The sequence below is a fragment of the Puntigrus tetrazona genome, chromosome 23 (assembly GCF_018831695.1).
Source record: "Puntigrus tetrazona isolate hp1 chromosome 23, ASM1883169v1, whole genome shotgun sequence".
Classification (NCBI taxonomy): domain Eukaryota; kingdom Metazoa; phylum Chordata; class Actinopteri; order Cypriniformes; family Cyprinidae; genus Puntigrus; species Puntigrus tetrazona.
The window spans coordinates 7,765,363-7,783,466 of record NC_056721.1 but is presented as its reverse complement, the minus strand read 5'-3'; the positions used below and the strand labels follow the sequence as shown (position 1 = coordinate 7,783,466).

Here is an 18,104-nt window from a genome sequence, read left to right as displayed (position 1 = left end):
TAAAGATGAAGTAACAAATCCATCATAAAAATAAAATGTATTTGAAAGACATGCTTATCCAGGCTATTTAAAAAAATAAATAAATACAGCAATATTGTGAACTACAGTATAAAATAACTAATTATATTCTATGTGTTAATTTAGTTAAAATGTAATCTATTCCTGTGGCAAAGATGAATTTACAGCATTGATACTGCAGTCTTCACATAAAAACGTCTTTTTAATATGCTTTAAAAATCAGTTAAAAAAAAATTTAAAAAAGCCCTTACTATTACTTTTAAAGCATCCCTGCTTAAGTTAAAGTATTATTTTTTTTCTAAATAAATTTTTTTTTTTGTAAGGGAACAACTGCGTTTTTGTGCATTTGTTAGTTTGAAAGTATTCTTTGCATTTTTATTGTTCGATTAATAAAAGTCATTCCACATTGTTCTTATTAGCGGTACGTTGTAATAATAAGAAAGCACACAAACCACATCCAGATCTGTAGGCTTTAAACGATGTCCCTCGCGCCTGGATCCCGGCCTGCAGGGGGATCCCAGCTCTCCTCTCTCTCCTCTCAGGGACCGACGGGACAGACATGGCTGACGGAGCTCGTGAGGACAGAGACGGCTGATCTTCTGTACATCAACGCGTACGGGTCTGAGAGCCATGGGCTTCGGCTGGATATGAAGGCGACGGCGATCTTCGGCGTAATATACAGGTTAAATAGCCCGGGAGGGGAGAGGTGAGGTGAGGGACATTTTGTACGTGTTTCTGTTTCGGCGTGTGCTCTATTAATAATGACACGGTTTGTTTGCCGTTGCCAGGCCGCTTGTTTTGAGTCTCTGCATCCTCACAGATCCGTTTATACACCTCGACGGGCTAATGTTAGCAACAGTGCTTTATCGAACTCAAAACGGCACGATCGCTGTTGAGACGACGGCGTTTTCGGCAAAACGGAAAATTAGCATTCGTCTCTTCGGTGTGTTTATCTCCGTTATCTCTCGCTACGTTACTTGACAACCGAGACTGAGATTGACCCAATCAAACCAGATTCACAGGGATGATTGAGATGATTTCGGATGGGCTGACGTGAATTAGCTTCGCCGCTTCGGCTAATGCAGTCGTTAATAGATTGCGTTTTATCTTGTAAATTGTTGTTATTATTATGAAACGGTCGGTCTTTGAAAAATGATCATTTAGGAATAGCGCGAGCTACTTCAGACGTAAGTTACGTTCTTCGACCAATGCAATGATACCGAATACGGTTTTGCTTTATGAAAATGATTATTTAGGAGCAGTATAAACGACTCTACGTGTCTGAACTTGTCAACGTCTGTAGCAAGCAAGCAAGCAAGCCAGTGTTTATTCTTAGACGCTAACGCTTTTTCATACAGGTTTATGCAGTTCAAAGCAAAAGGGAATCGAACACGAAAACAGGAGAATACTGCCAATGCAAAATATAAATTAGCCCATTGAAATACAAATATAGTAACGTCTGAAATGTAAAGCAAAAAGATTAGAATTAAGGAACTGCATTTGTGTACCTACTTGTAAATGTAGGATGTGGTATGTTTTAGAAACCACTTAAAGCATGCCACTTTCATTTAGCTTTTTCATTTTAATAATAAAAAAAAAACGTAAAGGAAAACATATTGCAATTTATTTTATTCTTGGGTATGAATAATACGTTTAGCTGTTTTGGTGTTCCATCAATACAGTATGACTGTGTGAGATAAAGAGACAGAACTATGTAATTATGATACTAAGTCACAATTATGGCATAAGTCAAAATTTTGAGAATTATGTGCTGTTTTCTGTCAAATAAATGTTTTAATTGGATAATTATTGTGTCCTAGTATGTCATAATTATGACTTTGGATTTTTATGATTTTTTTAAAATTAATTATTTCATATAACTATGAAACATAGTATGATGGTGTGAGATAAAGAGACAAAATTATGAGATACTAAGTCATAATTATGGTGCAAGGCAACTTCTCATAATTATGACTTGGGTCCATAGTTAGGAAATAATTCATAAAAATAATAAATAACATTTTAATAATTTCTATTTGCTTAATTTACACTTAGTTATTTGATGTAAATGTGCTTGAAATTTGCTTACTCTATATTACTGCATACCAAATACATATTTATTGTTTTTATGAATGAGGTTACCACAAATTTGGTTGGCAAGATAAATCTAGATAAATATTTTCTGTGTTTAACCATAACATAAGTTTTTGTCTTGCTTGTGTCATTTCACCGAATTGCATCACATTTTGCAGGCTGATGCTGGCAGCACCAACACTGTGAAATAAACTACAATCTCATTAGGAGAGGCCAGCAGATACCCCAGAGCCATCAAAATGTCTAAAAGCAAGAGCTCTGAATCCGTTAAGGTAGTGGTGCGTTGCCGCCCCATGAATGAGAAGGAGCGAGCCGCCAACTTCGAGAGGGTGGTTTCGGTGGATGTGAAGTTTGGGCAAGTGGCTGTGCGCAACTCTCGAGGAGCGTCTTCCCATGAGCACCCGAAAGTGTTCACCTTTGATTCAGTCTACGACTGGAATTCGAAGCAGATGGAGCTCTACGATGAGACTTTCCGACCGCTAGTGGACTCTGTACTCTTTGGCTTCAATGGGACCATCTTTGCATACGGCCAGACGGGCACCGGAAAGACTTACACGATGGAAGGGGTGCGAAACGACCCCGACAGGAGGGGCGTCATCCCGAACTCCTTCGAACACATTTTCACACACATCTCCCGCTCTCAGAACCAGCAATACTTGGTGAGGGCTTCCTACTTGGAGATTTATCAAGAAGAGATCAGGGACCTTTTATCGAAAGACCAATCGCGTCGGCTGGAGCTCAAAGAGAGACCGGATACGGGTGTCTACGTTAAAGACCTCTCTTCATTCGTCACTAAAAGTGTTCGTGAGATTGAGCATGTGATGAACGTGGGGAACCAGAACCGCTCGGTTGGCGCAACTAACATGAACGAGCACAGCTCTCGCTCTCATGCCATCTTCGTCATCACCATCGAATGCAGTGAGTTGGGTCCGGATGGGGAGAACCACATTCGGGTTGGGAAACTCAACCTTGTTGACCTGGCGGGAAGTGAAAGGCAGACCAAAACTGGTGCTCAGGGCGGCGCTGAAAGAAGCCACCAAAATCAATCTCTCTTTGTCAGCTTTGGGCAACGTCATCTCAGCGCTGGTGGATGGGAGAAGCACCCACATCCCATACCGTGACTCTAAACTTACAAGACTGCTTCAGGATTCCTTGGGCGGAAATGCCCGTACGGTGATGGTTGCCAACATCGGACCTGCTTCCTACAATTTGGAGGAGACGCTGACCACGCTACGCTATGCAAATCGCGCCAAAAAACATCAAGAACAAACCCCGCGTCAACGAAGACCCCAAGGATGCCCTGCTTCGGGAGTTTCAGGAGGAGATTGCCCGCTTGAAAGAACAGTTGGAGAAGAGGTCTGGCAGGAAGAGGAGGAAAAGGAGGAGAAGGAGGGTTGGAGAAGGAGGGGAGGAGTTAGAAGATGGAGAGGATGATGAGGAGGAGGATGACGACGACGAAGAGGACGAAGAGGATGGAATGAGTGCAGATAAGAACATCACAGATTATTGGCGGGAACAACAAGAGAAGCTGGAGAAGGAGAGGAAGGCCATCATGGAGGACCACAGCCTGGTGGCCGAGGACAAACAGCGGCTGCTGAAAGAGAAAGAGAGGAAGATGGACGATCTTTGCAAAGAGAAGGAGGCGTCAGAGATGCTGGCGGCCAAAGTTAAGGTTAGAAAGCACAGATCTCAGGGTAAAATAAACAATTGTTCAGAAGGTTGGGGTTAGTAGGATTTTTTTTTTTTTGTCAATAAAATGCTAGTCATGCTAACAAAAGAAAAAGTATTTGTACAAAATAGACTCAAATACTTCTCAAAAAAAGAAATATTTCAAGCTGTCTGTGAGTTAAATTAAAAAGAACCAGCTTGTAAGAGTCATTTGTTTTCTATTAGACTACACTGATTGCACTGTATGTTGTTTTTGCACAATAGGAAAACATGTTTGTGCTCATTTCATTACTCATTCGTTTTATCTCCTCATGTTTGATGTACACTGCAGACTCACAGATGTAACAAAAATACATTGAAAATTAGATATTAGTTTCAGAAACGAATACTCTTAACAATCCTTCTCTTAGCTTGGCTAATACTGTGTTATCAGGATAACTACATATCCAGTTTGTCACTTTCAGGCCATGGAAAGCAAGCTGCTGGTGGGAGGAAAGAACATTGTCGACCACACCAATGAGCAGCAGAGGATTCTGGAGCTGAAGAGGCAGGAGATAGCCGAACAGGTACAGTTTCCAATAACACACTGTAGAGAAACTGAGCGTGGCTGTGTTTCAGCTCTCAAGGTTGTTTGAAGGAGACGGGTTATTTGAGCCTCCTTATAGTTTATGTGGCTATTTTGGGAATGTGGATTTCAAATGGAGAAAAAAAATGCTGATTAACGCATTTATTTGTTTTTGTTTTCCACTCAGCAGTCCTTAGTTGGATTTGTATTTATCCAGCTTACGCATAAATTCTAATGCACTTTTTGCATTGTATTGAATTTGCGTCTAGACAGCGATTGGACAGAAATATGCACATACATTTCTCACCGTAGGATATTATAAACATTATTAGTTACGCTTGTGAGATGCAAATATGTTTAAAACATTCATAATGTGTGTCTGAGCAGAAAAGGCGGGAAAGGGAGATGCAGCAGGAGATGGAGTGTCGTGACGAAGAGACGCTGGAGCTCAAAGAGACGTACAGCTCCCTGCAGCAGGAAGTTGACATTAAGACCAAGAAACTGAAAAAGGTATCTGTCTGTCTAAATAGATGCGTCTAGTAGAGTTTAGGAAGGCTGTGTGTGGTCAGATGTATTTTTAGAGTCTAGATGTATTCTCTGGAGTCATTAGTAGTAGGACAGCTCTCATGGCAGATCTTCTTCCTCCTTGTTGAGAATCATCTGCACATGGCTGAATTTGACCTCCTTTTGCTTGAGTGTATAGAGCGAATGCTTTACCTATTCCTACGAAGAGCCTCATCTTTTTTGAACGTCCCGTCTGGTTTTGTTTCGATCTCTTTCGTGTAGCTCTTTTCCAAGCTGCAGTCTGTGAAGGCGGAGATTCAGGACGCCCAGGACGAACACGTCAAATACAGGCAGGAGCTGGAGCAGACGCAGAATGAGTTGACCAGAGAACTCAAACTTAAGTATGTCTGTTACTAGAAGGCATCAAAGCATTATAACAAACTTGGGTAAAAATAGATATATGTAGTATCAATGATTGATACGTAAATACAGATGAATCTGATGTCTGCTGATTAATATGCCACCGCTATTTTTTTACTATTACTATTTTTTTAATGCATTTTAAAACATTTAGATTCATGTTGCTGTTAATTAAATAGAGTTGAATCACTCTGAATTACTTTTGAATCAAAAGAGAATCCAGAATCAAATTGATATTGACACGCATGTCTTTCTCTACCAGCTGGATAGTACCCATTATTTCTACATTGGCATTATAAAATCAGCATGTTTTGTCATATATGGATGCTGTGGTCAGTGTTTGGTTTAGTGCGGAGGATGATTTTTATTTTATTTTTTAAGTACCTCTTAAAGCATTCTGTCCTAAGTTGTGTTGGACTGACTGCTTGGAAATCTGGACTCTGAATTATGGATACTAGTTTAACACACACACACACACACACACACACACACACACACACACACACACACACACACACACACACACACACACACACACAGACACTAGTGTACTAAGTGATCTATGGGGTAGAGTGTCCATTAGGGGAAGATTTATCTGACAGGCTGCTTTTGAGTGCAGTAACCAGAATAGGTTTTTTGTTAATGGGAAATATGTTTAGCTTTCAAGAAAATAGCAAAATCACAGGCATTTGGATTTCATTAAAAATTTTATTTTAGTATGTTGGTTTCGTAAGGTTTTGTTTTACTTCTTTTAAAATAAGTTGATATTTAACGACTTGTCATGTGGTGTAACCACTGAGTAGCAATAACGTATTTTCCATTCAGTACATGTTAATGAATACATCTAAATTTAACTTATTATTTACATGTTTCAAAAGAAAACATGAAGTACTTAAAAAGAGAGTCTTCAGGAGTTTTTTTTCCTATGATGTTCCATATGGCCATATTAGTATAATAAAATGGCTTCACCAATTTTCATAATAATAATAATAATAATAACAATAATAATGGCAAGGTTTTTTTAATAACTTCTTTAACTGGAAGTTTTTTTCCTTCATTATGAGGACAAGCTGTATCATTCTGGAATTTATACACTTTGGATTTGATGCTGCCAAAAGAAAAATTAAGAAATTAAAAGCATAGCACAGAAGAGCTTGCTCTATATATGAATTGCATTTTAAACAGAGCGTTCACTCCAAAAACTCTAAAACTACATAAATCCAAGAGCTTTCACAACTACCACGCTCAAGACTCAGAAAGGTAGTAATGGCATCATTAAAATGGTAGATAAAAAAAAATATGTGAACATTTGTGTTGTACCTACCAGACATCTGATCATAGAGAACTTCATCCCAACGGAGGAGAAGAACAAGATCGTCACGAGCCACTTTTGATGAAGAAGATGACCTTTGGAAGATGACCCCCATCACTCGCATTCAAAAGTACGAAGACTTATTTTGGAAAATTGAATCTGAAGTTTATGGCAATTAAAATCTTCTTTCTCTTTCTTTTTGTCAGTGATCAGCAGATGATGAAAAGGCCTGTTTCTGCAGTGGGCTACAGACGGCCTCTGAGTCAGCACGCCCGTATGGCCATGTTGATGCGGCCTGATGTCAGATACAAGGTATGCTGACACTGTTCCCGTAATCCCCATGGCACCACACAAAGGCTTTCGTTTACAACGCTCCCTCACTCTCCACAGTGACACGGATGAGCTCAGGAGAATGAAACGCACGTCTCGTCCTTGCTTCTTTGCATTTATCTTTTTATATTCTCCCTGACCGTTTTCCAGGCTGAGAATATCTTGCTGCTGGAGTTGGACCTTCCCACTCGGACCACAAAAGACTACGAGGGGCCGGTGATCGCTCCTAAAGTGGCTGCGGCTCTGGAGGACGCTCTGAGGAGGAAGATGAGATCCAGGTGGACGCCTCTGGTCTTCGTGCCAGCCTGGGCTCCAGTCCAGGCCTCAGTGCCTCAGCTGCTGGGTTTTCCAAGAAACCAAAGTCAGGGTGAGAAATGATCCCTCCGACCTCTTCCCTTTTTGTTTCTTTTTCACTTCTTTGTTTATCCTTCCTTAATATACTTTTTCGTTTTCCCCCCACAATCTTCTCACAGCCGCCCAAAAACTGGCAAGAAGGTGAGCACTCCAACTTCAGCTCACAGCCCTTTGTCCGGCTCAGGGTCCCTCTTTACCACAGTCCCGAGGCCTTGTGCCAAAGTGAAAATAATGAAAACCTTCACCGCTCCATGTAAACTGACTGGCTTTGGCATTAAAGTTGTCATTTTTAGACAGATTTACGACGGTAGAACATCTTGGTGTTTTATTCAAACCCACCAATTGGCCCTCAAACTAACTTGTTTTTAGATATCACGTAAACATAAGGTTTATAGCGCAAAAAAAAGTTACATTTGGTGAGAATTAAATCTCAACGCAAGATTTAGTTCCACAGATTTAGTTTGCACTCAAGCAAAATGTTACGTGTGTGTGTGTGTGAGGTCATTGAGACAGCAGATGGTCTCGAAATTGACCATACGTGGTAGTTACGTCATTGTGGGAATGTTTTTTTTTCTTCTGTGTCCAGTTGTAGGATTAACAAATTTCTCACAAAGTAGCTGGAGATGAGATTTATGCTGGTCTGGGCCACTAAAGCACTGTATTGTTGTTTGACAAGAGAGTAAGCACATTACGTCATTGGCTAAGACCCAAAACAACCTCTAAGCCTTTTTCCGAAGACTCTTTGAGTCGCTTTGGCTGGGAGATGGGCCCAGAAACGCACTTGACCGGGTTGCCATCACAGTCAGCGCTGTATCCAGTAAGAAAAGGAATTAGGGGGTTTAAAGGTCATTACATACTAAAAATATCAGGGTTCCAAGGTGCCTTAGATTCTCTTTACATACAGAAGTTTGGTCTGAGAGTCCCTTGACCTGATAGCTGGACAGTTGAACCCGAAATCCACACCAAAACCCCTGTGGATGGTTCATGAATGCTTTGAATTACACTAGAAGTCTGTCGTGTTGGGCAGGCTTGTATTTGATGTTCACGGGGATCTGAGTTTGACACGAGGAAGTCTTATTTCTGTTGAACTAGTGAAGGTAATACCATTGCCTGCTGCTACTGTAGGGTTCTTTTACCCCTGTGTCATAGCATACGGTTATGTATATTAAGACATGTTAGTAAATAAATCTGCATCATCATTGCAGTTGTATTTAAATCCAAAATAATAAATGCAGTCTTAAAGTAACATTTTAAAAAGGCTAAGTTATTACCATACTAGTCGGTTTTATATTCAAGCAATTGTAGATAGTTTTTAACAGTCGTATTTTCTTTGCTTAGATTTATATGGTTTATTTTTGAATATGTATTATTTAAAGTTGTGTACAAATTTATTTTTGCATATAAGATTTAAGTATCATTTTCATGTGATTCACTGCGTTCTCTTGTGTTGAGCGAAATGCGCCATCGTCGTATAATAAACACGCAGCTTTTGGATCGTCAGAACGTGTCCTGCAAATCCTGATGCTGCTCATTGAAATCGGTGTGAATTTCTTCATTTGAGTATGCATTATCTAATCAATGTTCACGCTGCCACTCCTGGCTGTATTAATGCATAAGTCATTAGTCGCCGTTATGTTATTTTTGAGGTTTTAGCATGACATGAGAACATCCAAAGCATTATAGGCAAAATGAAACCGTACGTCGGCGGTCTAATACTCCACTTTCACCTTCTTCCATGTGATGCATGAGTCCAGTGCGAATACCTACACTGAGAAAATAATTTTACTGTTCACACAGGTTTTTGTTTTGTACTAAAATGTTTTCGAATTTGTATTTGAGTTTAGAATGCAAATGTCCTCAATGTTTTAACCATCTTTAATTAAAAGGATGATTATTCTCTATTTGAATGGTGTAAGAGCTGTTTTTCACCATATCGCGGTATGACTTCAATGGAGTAATAAAAATAACCAGGGCTTTTTAATGCGTCACCTGAACCATGTCCTATTCCATATTACGGTAGCGTAATGATCTTGTAATCTGAAGCATTAGCTTTCAATTCTGGCGGGGATAATGAAACTAGCAGTGTCCGCCGGTTAAACTAATTCTGGATTCTCGGCTTATAGTAAATAGCAGTGTTCAAATTATGTATTTTTTCCACTTAATAAAAGGAATTTCAATTACATACTGCAGATACACAATACACTTTAAATGAACAGAAGTACTGTGTTGTCCAGTGTGCAAACTCAAACTTTATTGAAGGTTCTGTGACAAGCACACAATTGTTTCAAGCAAAACTTGGTAGATATGCTTGTACGTCAGAAGAGTAAAGACTTTTCTCATGATAATATCCTGGATTGTTTTTGGGCTATCTAAGCATTGGTCTCGAGGAGAACTAAAGAAAATGGACTCCTGGACTGATGAAATGTGTAGAAATCGAGCCCGGGATCATAGAATTGCCAGATCCAATCATTGTATGCTTAGAATAGTCTTCCTGTACAGATGTAGTGCGATTATATAAAAAGCAGATTATTTTCAACATTTTTGGTCAAAAAAATAGAAAGGTACTAACATTTTGGTCTTTTTATTGTATGAAGGAGTTTAAAAAAAATAACTAATGTTTTTCTAAAGTATTCCTGAGTAGGGCCAAAGATTTTGAACGCAACTATTTGAATTTGTGAAAAACACCAAAGTGCTTTATATACCTTGAATTTTTGGTGATTACCAATAAATAGACTTTTTAATTATTTTTTTTTTCTCTTCGTTTTGACACAACCTTTACAATATAATTTGTAAACCTTGCAATATGACAATGATTCTGTAGTGTGGGGTGCAGAAACGATGCCTGCCTTCATACGAGTGTGGAATAAAATTACAATGCGGCGTCAACCGGCAACGGTAATCGAATTAACATGATAAAATGCATCATACCACCACAAACTCCAATATTGACAAAATGCGGGTGCATTACGGCAGTACACATGCAGACGTTATTTAGTATTTTGGAGAACACAGTAGAGGCAAGGAAAAGAGTTCCAACAGTGGAGGGCCGACTTTGGGGTGCAGTCACATTAGCGAAATTTCGCAGGCAAAGAAGGTCCAACATCAAAAGTCATTTTCAAACCAAGCGTTTTTTTCAACAAGTCAACATGGCAATTTTGCGTTACCAACGGGCAAGAGGTACTTTTCCGTACTCCCACGAAACGCCAATCGCGTGAAGCACCACTCACATCAAACCGAGCAGTTGTGGGGAATTCTCTCGAACCCCGCGGGCACGAGAGACATCTGCATGAGGAACTTCTACCTCCTTGCGTCAAACTCCCAGTCGCGCCGATGAATAGATTCCACCAAGCTAGGGTAAACGTAACCGCACCATAAAGCTATAAAACAAAAATTCATCCGCCATGTCAAACTACGCCACTTCCTAAAGTCACGCTACTCTAAAAAAAAAAAGCTCACGGCGACAAGCATTTCCCACAGGGACAATGTATCGTATCGTACACTTTGATCATCTCAATCGAAGGGAAAATGAATTAAAAAAAGAGCTGCAAGAGCTCAGGCGACGTTGATTATTCGGGAAAAGGAGCTCAGTCCTTCAGTCCCGTCTCTGTACATCCCGAATCAAGGAGCTTTGCTTCTCAAAGGGATATGGATATCATGATGTCATTAATTGAGGACTTAATTGTCATGCTAATCCAGTTGAGGAGGAGGAGGAGGAAGAAGAGAAAGGCTTTTCTTCATGTCTAATCATCTTAACGCTACGCTGCACGTATTATCTGTCTCCACGTCTCATTTCTCCCTGTAATACAGCAGATACATCTTCAGGGGTTCAGGTAACGGTAGTCTTAGAATCTTCTCCCTCAGAATATTAACGGGAGGCTCTGCACGAGCGCAGCCGCTTTTGTTTTTGTCCTCTTCGGTGCCGCCGCATTCGTCCTCGTCCTCCTCGGGCAGGTCTTCTCTCACTCGCCGACAACCTCTTTCCTCTTCCTCCTCCACTTCCTCTTCTTCCTCTTCCACTCCTCCGGGGTAGTTGCAGTCGTCCATGGCTGTGGGAATCATGGAGTCGTGGAGAACCACGGAGTTGACGCACTGGCGGTAGAAACGCCGGCAGAAGCGGCGGCGTTGGAAGCGGGGCCCGTAGCGGTGCATGGCCCGGGCCCCTGGGAAAGACACGCGTCTCTTTGTGCGTCCTTCTCCCATAGCTATGGGCTGCCGCAGAGTGTGGCGAATAGCAATCCGACACAGGTCCTGTAGTGTCCGCACCTCAAAAATGGCTGCAAAGTAGAAAATGAGGAGGAAAGCAGAGGTTTTTTTTTTCAATGCAGTTCAGTTATATATATATAACTATATATATAACTACATATATATATATATATATATATCTTGATTATATATAATGTTTCTTAAATCAGATAATGTTTATATCAATATTACTTATTCAATATTTTTTTTAAAGATTAACAATGTTTTATGCCTTCATTTTTAAATCTAAATTATTGCATACTTATTCTTATTTTTTTAAACAACATGTTTAAAACTGTAATCAAATTTGATTAAGTGGTTATGATTACTAATTGAAGAAACTGTAGGCCTCTTCGAACCAAGGGTTGGTAATAAGATTATTATAAATAATATTTAGGTATTTTTGTACTGTGATCACTCTGTTATAACAGAGTGTGTAGATCAGTGGGAAAAAGTAAAAATATAAAGGATTCACAAGGGTGAAACATTTTTTTAGAATAAAAAAAGGCTAAATTTCTAGATTTGCATTAATGATAATTATACAAGCGACTGCACCAACAGACAACATATATTATTTATTACAAAGGTGAGCTCTGGTTTTGTTGAATTCTGTTGAAGTTGAATTCTGATTGGCTGTCAATGGCTTAAGAAAAAAAAGTTACGAAAATTCCAACGATATTGTATTTCAGCGATGTTGATGTTACAGTTGTGGTCTGGACTTCACTTATTAAACATGACTACATTTATAGTTGTGGGTGTGGATCACACTGTAGTAATGGCTTGCATTTTGTATGTTCAGAGATTTGCTTTCATTTGGGTATGCAAATACGCAATGGCCTTGGTGTAAATAGATTTATGGGGTGAAAAATCATTTGCAATTAGTTTGCTCATTTGTACCGGACTCACGTAAAGGAACGCTCCTAGGTCTGCCATTGACGTTCTGTTTGGGCTGGACGAGGGGGGCAAAAGTCACAGCGATGATTTTCTTGGTCTCCCAGGAGCTCTGACCTGTGCGGGTGATCTTGGTTAACTGCAAAAGAGTTTTCAATTAACTACACTAATTACACGCCATCCCATGTGAATACTAATCACACTTGTGAGTAAAACGCAAACATATTTAAACATATTTAGTACACAGTGAAATCAAAGCATTCGATTTGAGGCGTCGATGTCTTTTCGCTTTGAATCGCCTCGTCTGTTTTTAATAAATGCACACTTCATCGTTTTTCCTAAAAGAAAAACCAGAAATATCAAATGCTCATCTCGCACACATGGTATTTTCCAAACATTTCCCAGTGAAGTGAGACTAAAGGAAATGTCAACGCATTCATCAAACCACGTCTAGACAATTAAAGTATCTCTTAAAACCTGCCGTGCGGTAAGAGGACATTGACATGATGAATAAACATGCACCCACCTTCTCCTCCAGGGGGAGAACTAAGATCCCGCCAACCTTTAGCAGGTTCTTCATGTAGTTCTCGTACTCTTTCTGAACTCCTGCTCCACAGTACACCCTGTCATACTGCCGGCTCTCCGGGGGGATCTCCAGACAGTTTCCCACCACAAAGGTTGGCTCACAGAACTCAAACCTGTCGCCATTAAACAAATTCAAGTCATTAAACAAAAAAAGAAAAGAAAAGCTAATTAAAGCAAATTTAAAGCTGCATCACAGGAAGTGGCTCACTTGTCAAAGCTGTCGCTGGTTTTGATAAAGTGGTCAAGTTTCTGATATGCATAATCAACCACATCTGCGTGCAGCTCCACGCCGTGATTCACACCAAACGGACCTGGAATTATAACAGAAATTATAGTTATGTATTTTTATATTAAATAAACATTTTTAGGTGAACGGTCTTTTTAACTCAACCACAACAAAATAAATGTATGCAGATTTAAAGCATGAAAAAATAAAAATAAAATTGGGTTATAAATTAAAAAAGATTTTAATAATGTATATCTAAATTTTAAATATGACAGTGAAGGCATTTGCAATGCTACAAAAGAACTGCTTTTCAAAATCAAATAATCCTGCAAAATCAAATAATGCTCGAATAAAATAGCAGCAAATTTTTTTTTTTTTAATTTATAATAATAAATTATTGAGCAACAAATCAGCATACCAGAATAAAAACTGGATAAATGACTGCTGAATGAATTACTTTTATAAATATATCACTTTTATATTACTAAATTAATTTTATATTACGTTTAAAAAATATTAAAATAGTTATTTAAAGGGCTCATGTGATGTTGCTAAAAAGAACCTTATTTTGTGTATTTGGTGTAATGCAATGTGTTTGTGCAGTTTAAAGTTAAAAAACACATTATTTCCCACATACTGTACAATGTTATTAGCCCCACCTTTCTGAAGCGTGTGGATTTGTACAAAGCTCAGTTCCCAGTATGTTGTAATTGGCTGAATACCTCAAGTGTGTGACGAAAATGTTACCCCCCTTGCCATATTGTGATGCCGTGCCCCAGTGTGAAAACACAAAAACAACTGTTTAACACTGTCGTAAATACAAAGTAACCACTGATCTCTAGCTGTGTCCTCTTTTGGAAGCAAGAAAGTAGTTTCACTTTCACAACGAAAAAGCGTCTCGGCGGCAACAACAACACTACAGCGGGAATAATAGCTCCGCCTTCTTTCTCTGCGTAAATTTTTGGGGCAGTGTTATGAAATTTATCCCACACAGTGAGGTAGACATGTGGGGGCGTGTTTAAAAGTATAAAGAATATCTCTTTGGCTTTGAGACTTCAGTCTTTGCAACTTCACAAATCTTATGTATGCAGCTTGTAACACACGTCACGTAAAGCATCACATGACCCCTTTACAATTGTAATGACATTTCACAAAATTACAGTTTTTACTGTATTTTTAAAGAAATAAATGCAGCCTTTGCTCAAAAACAAAACAAAAAAATAACAGTACTGCAAAATGATGTTCACATAATATGTGCGTATATTTATTATGTATATATAAACACACAAATGCATGTATATATGTAAGAAAAATGTTATGTTTAGACATTTTAAATATTTTTATATAACAGCAATTATATGACTATAAATATACACGGAAATATTTATAAAATATATACTTACATATATGTAAATATTTATATATACACATAATAAATATGTATAAAACATTTACCTTTATATAAACTATATACAGTACACACACATCTAGTATGTAAACAAACTTTTATTTTCAATGCGATTAATCATTGTTTTGTAGCCTTAAAAAATATCTTTTGTTTCAATGTTTAAACTCGAAAACCAGTCAAAAATAAATGTTTTTTGCCGTGCAAATACACTCACCCAGTATAAGGCCCACCATGGTGCTGAGATAACCCGTCCCGCTGCCCAGATTGAGAAAAGACAGGCCAGGCTGCAGATCCAGGGCCTCCATCACCTCAGAGTAGATGCACGGAGCAGACAGATGGAGGTTTCCATGTCTCCAGGCCAGGTCTTTATACGCACTGTCACGGTACTCCTCCAGGTAATAGTCTGCTCTGTCAATGGCTCGGAAGGCCCTCTCCACCAGATCCGAGCGGATGTAATGGGCCTCCTTCAGGTTGTCAATCAGCTCGTCGTTGTCCTCGCCCGCGCTCACGGCTCCACCCATGACCAAAACAGAAGAGCTTCTAAGACCGGTCCCGATGCGCGCCTATCGCTGTCTGGAGGGGCAAACGCAAAGCATCTCGGATCAAACCCGGAGTAAGTTGACGCTAAAGCGATATTGAGCTTTGTACCATTTATAAACAAACACAGAATGTGACATATTAAATAACAAACACGAAGATCACCTAATCGATACCTAATTACCTAAGACCTAAACACGTATGCATTAATAATAATCAAACAGTTTTAGGATTATGTTTTATTTAGTCGTAAATGACACCTGCAACAGACTCCTGCGCCTAGCAGGTGGGAAGAAAGCAAAGAATGATAATTAAGACAGTTAAATCTTTAATGAGACGCAGCATGGCGGATATCTGAGTACGCCAACTAACTTGACAATAAGACTCACGCTTGCCTTCAGCTCCTTCCCTCACACTCTATTTTTAGAGGTCAGACAAAGCCCAGTAAAAAGTGGCACACTGTTGCGTCCCGACCTGAACTCTAGGCAGCAACTTTTGTTTGTTTGTCACTTTGGCAGGGAGACGAAGAGCACACGGGCAGCTGACGCGTTATATATCTATGGACTTTAAAAAAAAATTTTGGATAAAAATTTAGATAAATGCATTTATTGGTGCCGTTACGGTTTATCATTTCTTGTACGTTTTGTACAATTTCAACCATTTTATTCAGTACTTTTCATCTTATCCCATGGTTATTTGATAAATAAAGTTCGTTCGAAATAGTTTTAAAAGAACATTTATTTGAAATGTAAATATTGTGTAACTTCACTAATGTCTTTTCGGTCACTTCTGCTCAATTATCGAGTCCTTTTTTGAGTTATTCAGCAGTTATTATTAGTCTGCTGAATAAAACCTACCCCAAAATTTGTTGCATTTGTGCTACATTTAATATTCAAAGGTACTGTTATTAATGCGTTATGAATAAGACATAAAACAATAAGTAAGGTAAATCATGATCTCAGCACGTGCAAACATTATGAATTTGTAAACCGCAGGAAACTTTAATAAATACCTGACTGATTAATAACATAAATTTGCAAAATTTAGAGTACTATTACAATAAATTAAACAAAACAACAGTAAAAACAAATATGACTTTAGCCTTTCCCTCTCGAACTACTTGATGGCAAATAACCTAATGTTACCTCATTGTTTGCAACTTTTAGTCTGATTGAGCAACTTGGTAATTATTGACTCCATCTTTCATTATTATTATTATATTTTTTACTTTTTTGTTTCAACTGGGCTATCAATGGAGTGCAATAAATAAATATGAGCTTTTAATGATGCATGCGTAGCAATTACGAAATAGCATTGTTCGGTATTATTTTGTTTAAAAATATATAGATTTTAACAAAACAATAACGCAAACATGTCTGATAAGACAGAATTATAAGTCAAATGAAGTAACAAAAGCAACGACTAAAATATCAGGAATGCAAAATGGTGGGCTGTTCGCTTCTTTTAGTTGCCAGATAAGTTTCAATGGGACTGTAAAATCTCGCCATACAATTGCATTACATCACAAAGTCAGTTTCTTTGTCATTTAATCTAACAATTGAAATCGTAACAAACAACCGTGCAGCATGTGACACCACAGCACTGTGTTTGACACATGGAAGCGATCGTCGCATTCAGCGAAACAGTAGCAAAGCAATCGCAAAACAACAACAACAACAACAACACATCTGTAAAACACAGAGCAGCGACAAAACGCAAACGTGTTCGCGCAAAAACGACGCGCGGCTTCTACGCGCCGTAACCCAGTAACCGTCACATGTAGGTCACGTCTGTATTATACATTTAACGACAGTTAGCTGCAGTCGGTCCGCGCACGAGGAGAAGCTTTGCACGGCCACCGACATAAACAAAAGGGTCTCCGCCACACTGGCACTCACTGCCGCCCCGCCGTCTACATCTCACCGTGTGATCTCGGACCTCAGCGGTTGTCTCGTCCAAACCAGCAATGTCCATCGATCACATCAACGCGCACGTCGTGTTTTTGGCTCCGGGCGCAATAAGGTCTAACTTGACTGCGAAAAAATTGACGCGATGTAAACATAAACCAGCTGACGCACTGACGTCATGCGCACGAAGACGTCAAATGCACGGTCGCCGCATTTCGTGGATTCGATTCGTCTTGCCGACTCGATTCTTTTGAATCGTCTCGCCCAAAAGATTCATTTGCATTGAGATCGGAGCGTCGCGTTTGTTTAAAAAAAAAACATTGCCAAACACACACACACACACACACACACACACACACACACACACACACACACACACACACACACACACACACACACACACACAAAGATGAAACAATGGTAGTGGTTGAGCAGTCGTTCCTTATTTCACACGAGGAATCAGTGAGTTTTGATTCTTTGCTGTGAGAATCATTCATTCAAATGATTCGTTAACCGATTCATTAAATTTTGTCATTCGTTCCAACGGTCTCGTATTGATTAAAACTCAGGCAAAGCGATAATATCACATTTATTGTAGTTTTCTTCCGGAATTTAGACTCCAATTTAAACACAGACCGACGTCGACGTGACAAAAGCTTCTTAGTTGTCTCTCTATCGAAGGTAGGACACAACAGTGAACTGCAAGCAACAGAATCGTTGAGTTTACTAGAAAGATTAATTAAAGTACATATCCGTTCACGAACGAAACTCCAGTAGAACAAGTTCAGAATCCCTCACACATAACTCGATATTAATTTTAAGCACCTGCAGATTATTCAAGCCTATGATTTATCTAAACGCAGTCAGCTAAATATATATGCTAGGTATCATGATTAGCAACACGGATATCATTTGATCCCACACAAAAGTCGTTATTTCGCCGCTGTAAAGTCTGATGAATCCTCATTACGAGATGATGGCATTGTTTTGAACGCGGTAGTGTTACTTAGTCTCCAGCAGAGGTCAGAATGTAAAAAGCTTAG

General features: G+C 39.1%; 2 protein-coding genes across 3 annotated transcripts; one reads left to right on the top strand and one right to left on the bottom strand.

Annotated features, from left to right (window-relative positions):
• Positions 1 to 749: 749 nt before the first annotated feature.
• kif3b (kinesin family member 3B) lies at positions 750 to 9,166 on the top strand. The gene is given in 14 exon segments (XM_043224442.1): positions 750 to 961; positions 2,271 to 3,130; positions 3,132 to 3,363; positions 3,365 to 3,784; positions 4,245 to 4,346; positions 4,733 to 4,855; positions 5,132 to 5,250; positions 6,597 to 6,647; positions 6,649 to 6,711; positions 6,788 to 6,893; positions 7,062 to 7,167; positions 7,170 to 7,278; positions 7,385 to 7,450; positions 7,452 to 9,166. Coding segments are annotated over 13 exon segments (2,316 nt in total). The 5' UTR covers positions 750 to 961; positions 2,271 to 2,351; the 3' UTR covers positions 7,492 to 9,166.
• Positions 9,167 to 9,494: 328 nt separating this feature from the next.
• LOC122328639 (protein-L-isoaspartate O-methyltransferase domain-containing protein 2-like) lies at positions 9,495 to 17,244 on the bottom strand. 2 transcript variants are annotated; one of them, XM_043224443.1, is made up of 6 exons: positions 17,078 to 17,244; positions 14,832 to 15,190; positions 13,192 to 13,294; positions 12,925 to 13,096; positions 12,414 to 12,537; positions 9,495 to 11,539 (listed from the first exon to the last, which is right to left on the bottom strand). In XM_043224443.1, exons 2-6 carry the CDS (start codon positions 15,136 to 15,138, stop codon positions 11,052 to 11,054), a joined length of 1,194 nt encoding a protein of 397 aa, XP_043080378.1. In that variant the 5' UTR covers positions 15,139 to 15,190; positions 17,078 to 17,244; the 3' UTR covers positions 9,495 to 11,051. The 2 variants fall into 2 exon arrangements, with proteins under 2 accessions (XP_043080378.1, XP_043080379.1); XM_043224444.1 differs by having other exon boundaries at positions 17,093 to 17,240.
• Positions 17,245 to 18,104: the final 860 nt, after the last annotated feature.

Bases quoted from the DNA above. Each gene is read 5' to 3' on its own strand.
- LOC122328639 (XM_043224443.1), bottom strand. From the start codon at position 15,138: ATGGGTGGAGCCGTGAGCGCGGGCGAGGACAACGACGAGCTGATTGAC. The intron at 12,538-12,924 runs GTGGGTGCATGT...ACTCTTTTGCAG, and splicing joins TTCTCCCCCTGGAGGAGAAG to TTAACCAAGATCACCCGCAC. The intron at 11,540-12,413 runs GTGAGTCCGGTA...TCTACTTTGCAG, and splicing joins ACCTAGGAGCGTTCCTTTAC to CCATTTTTGAGGTGCGGACA.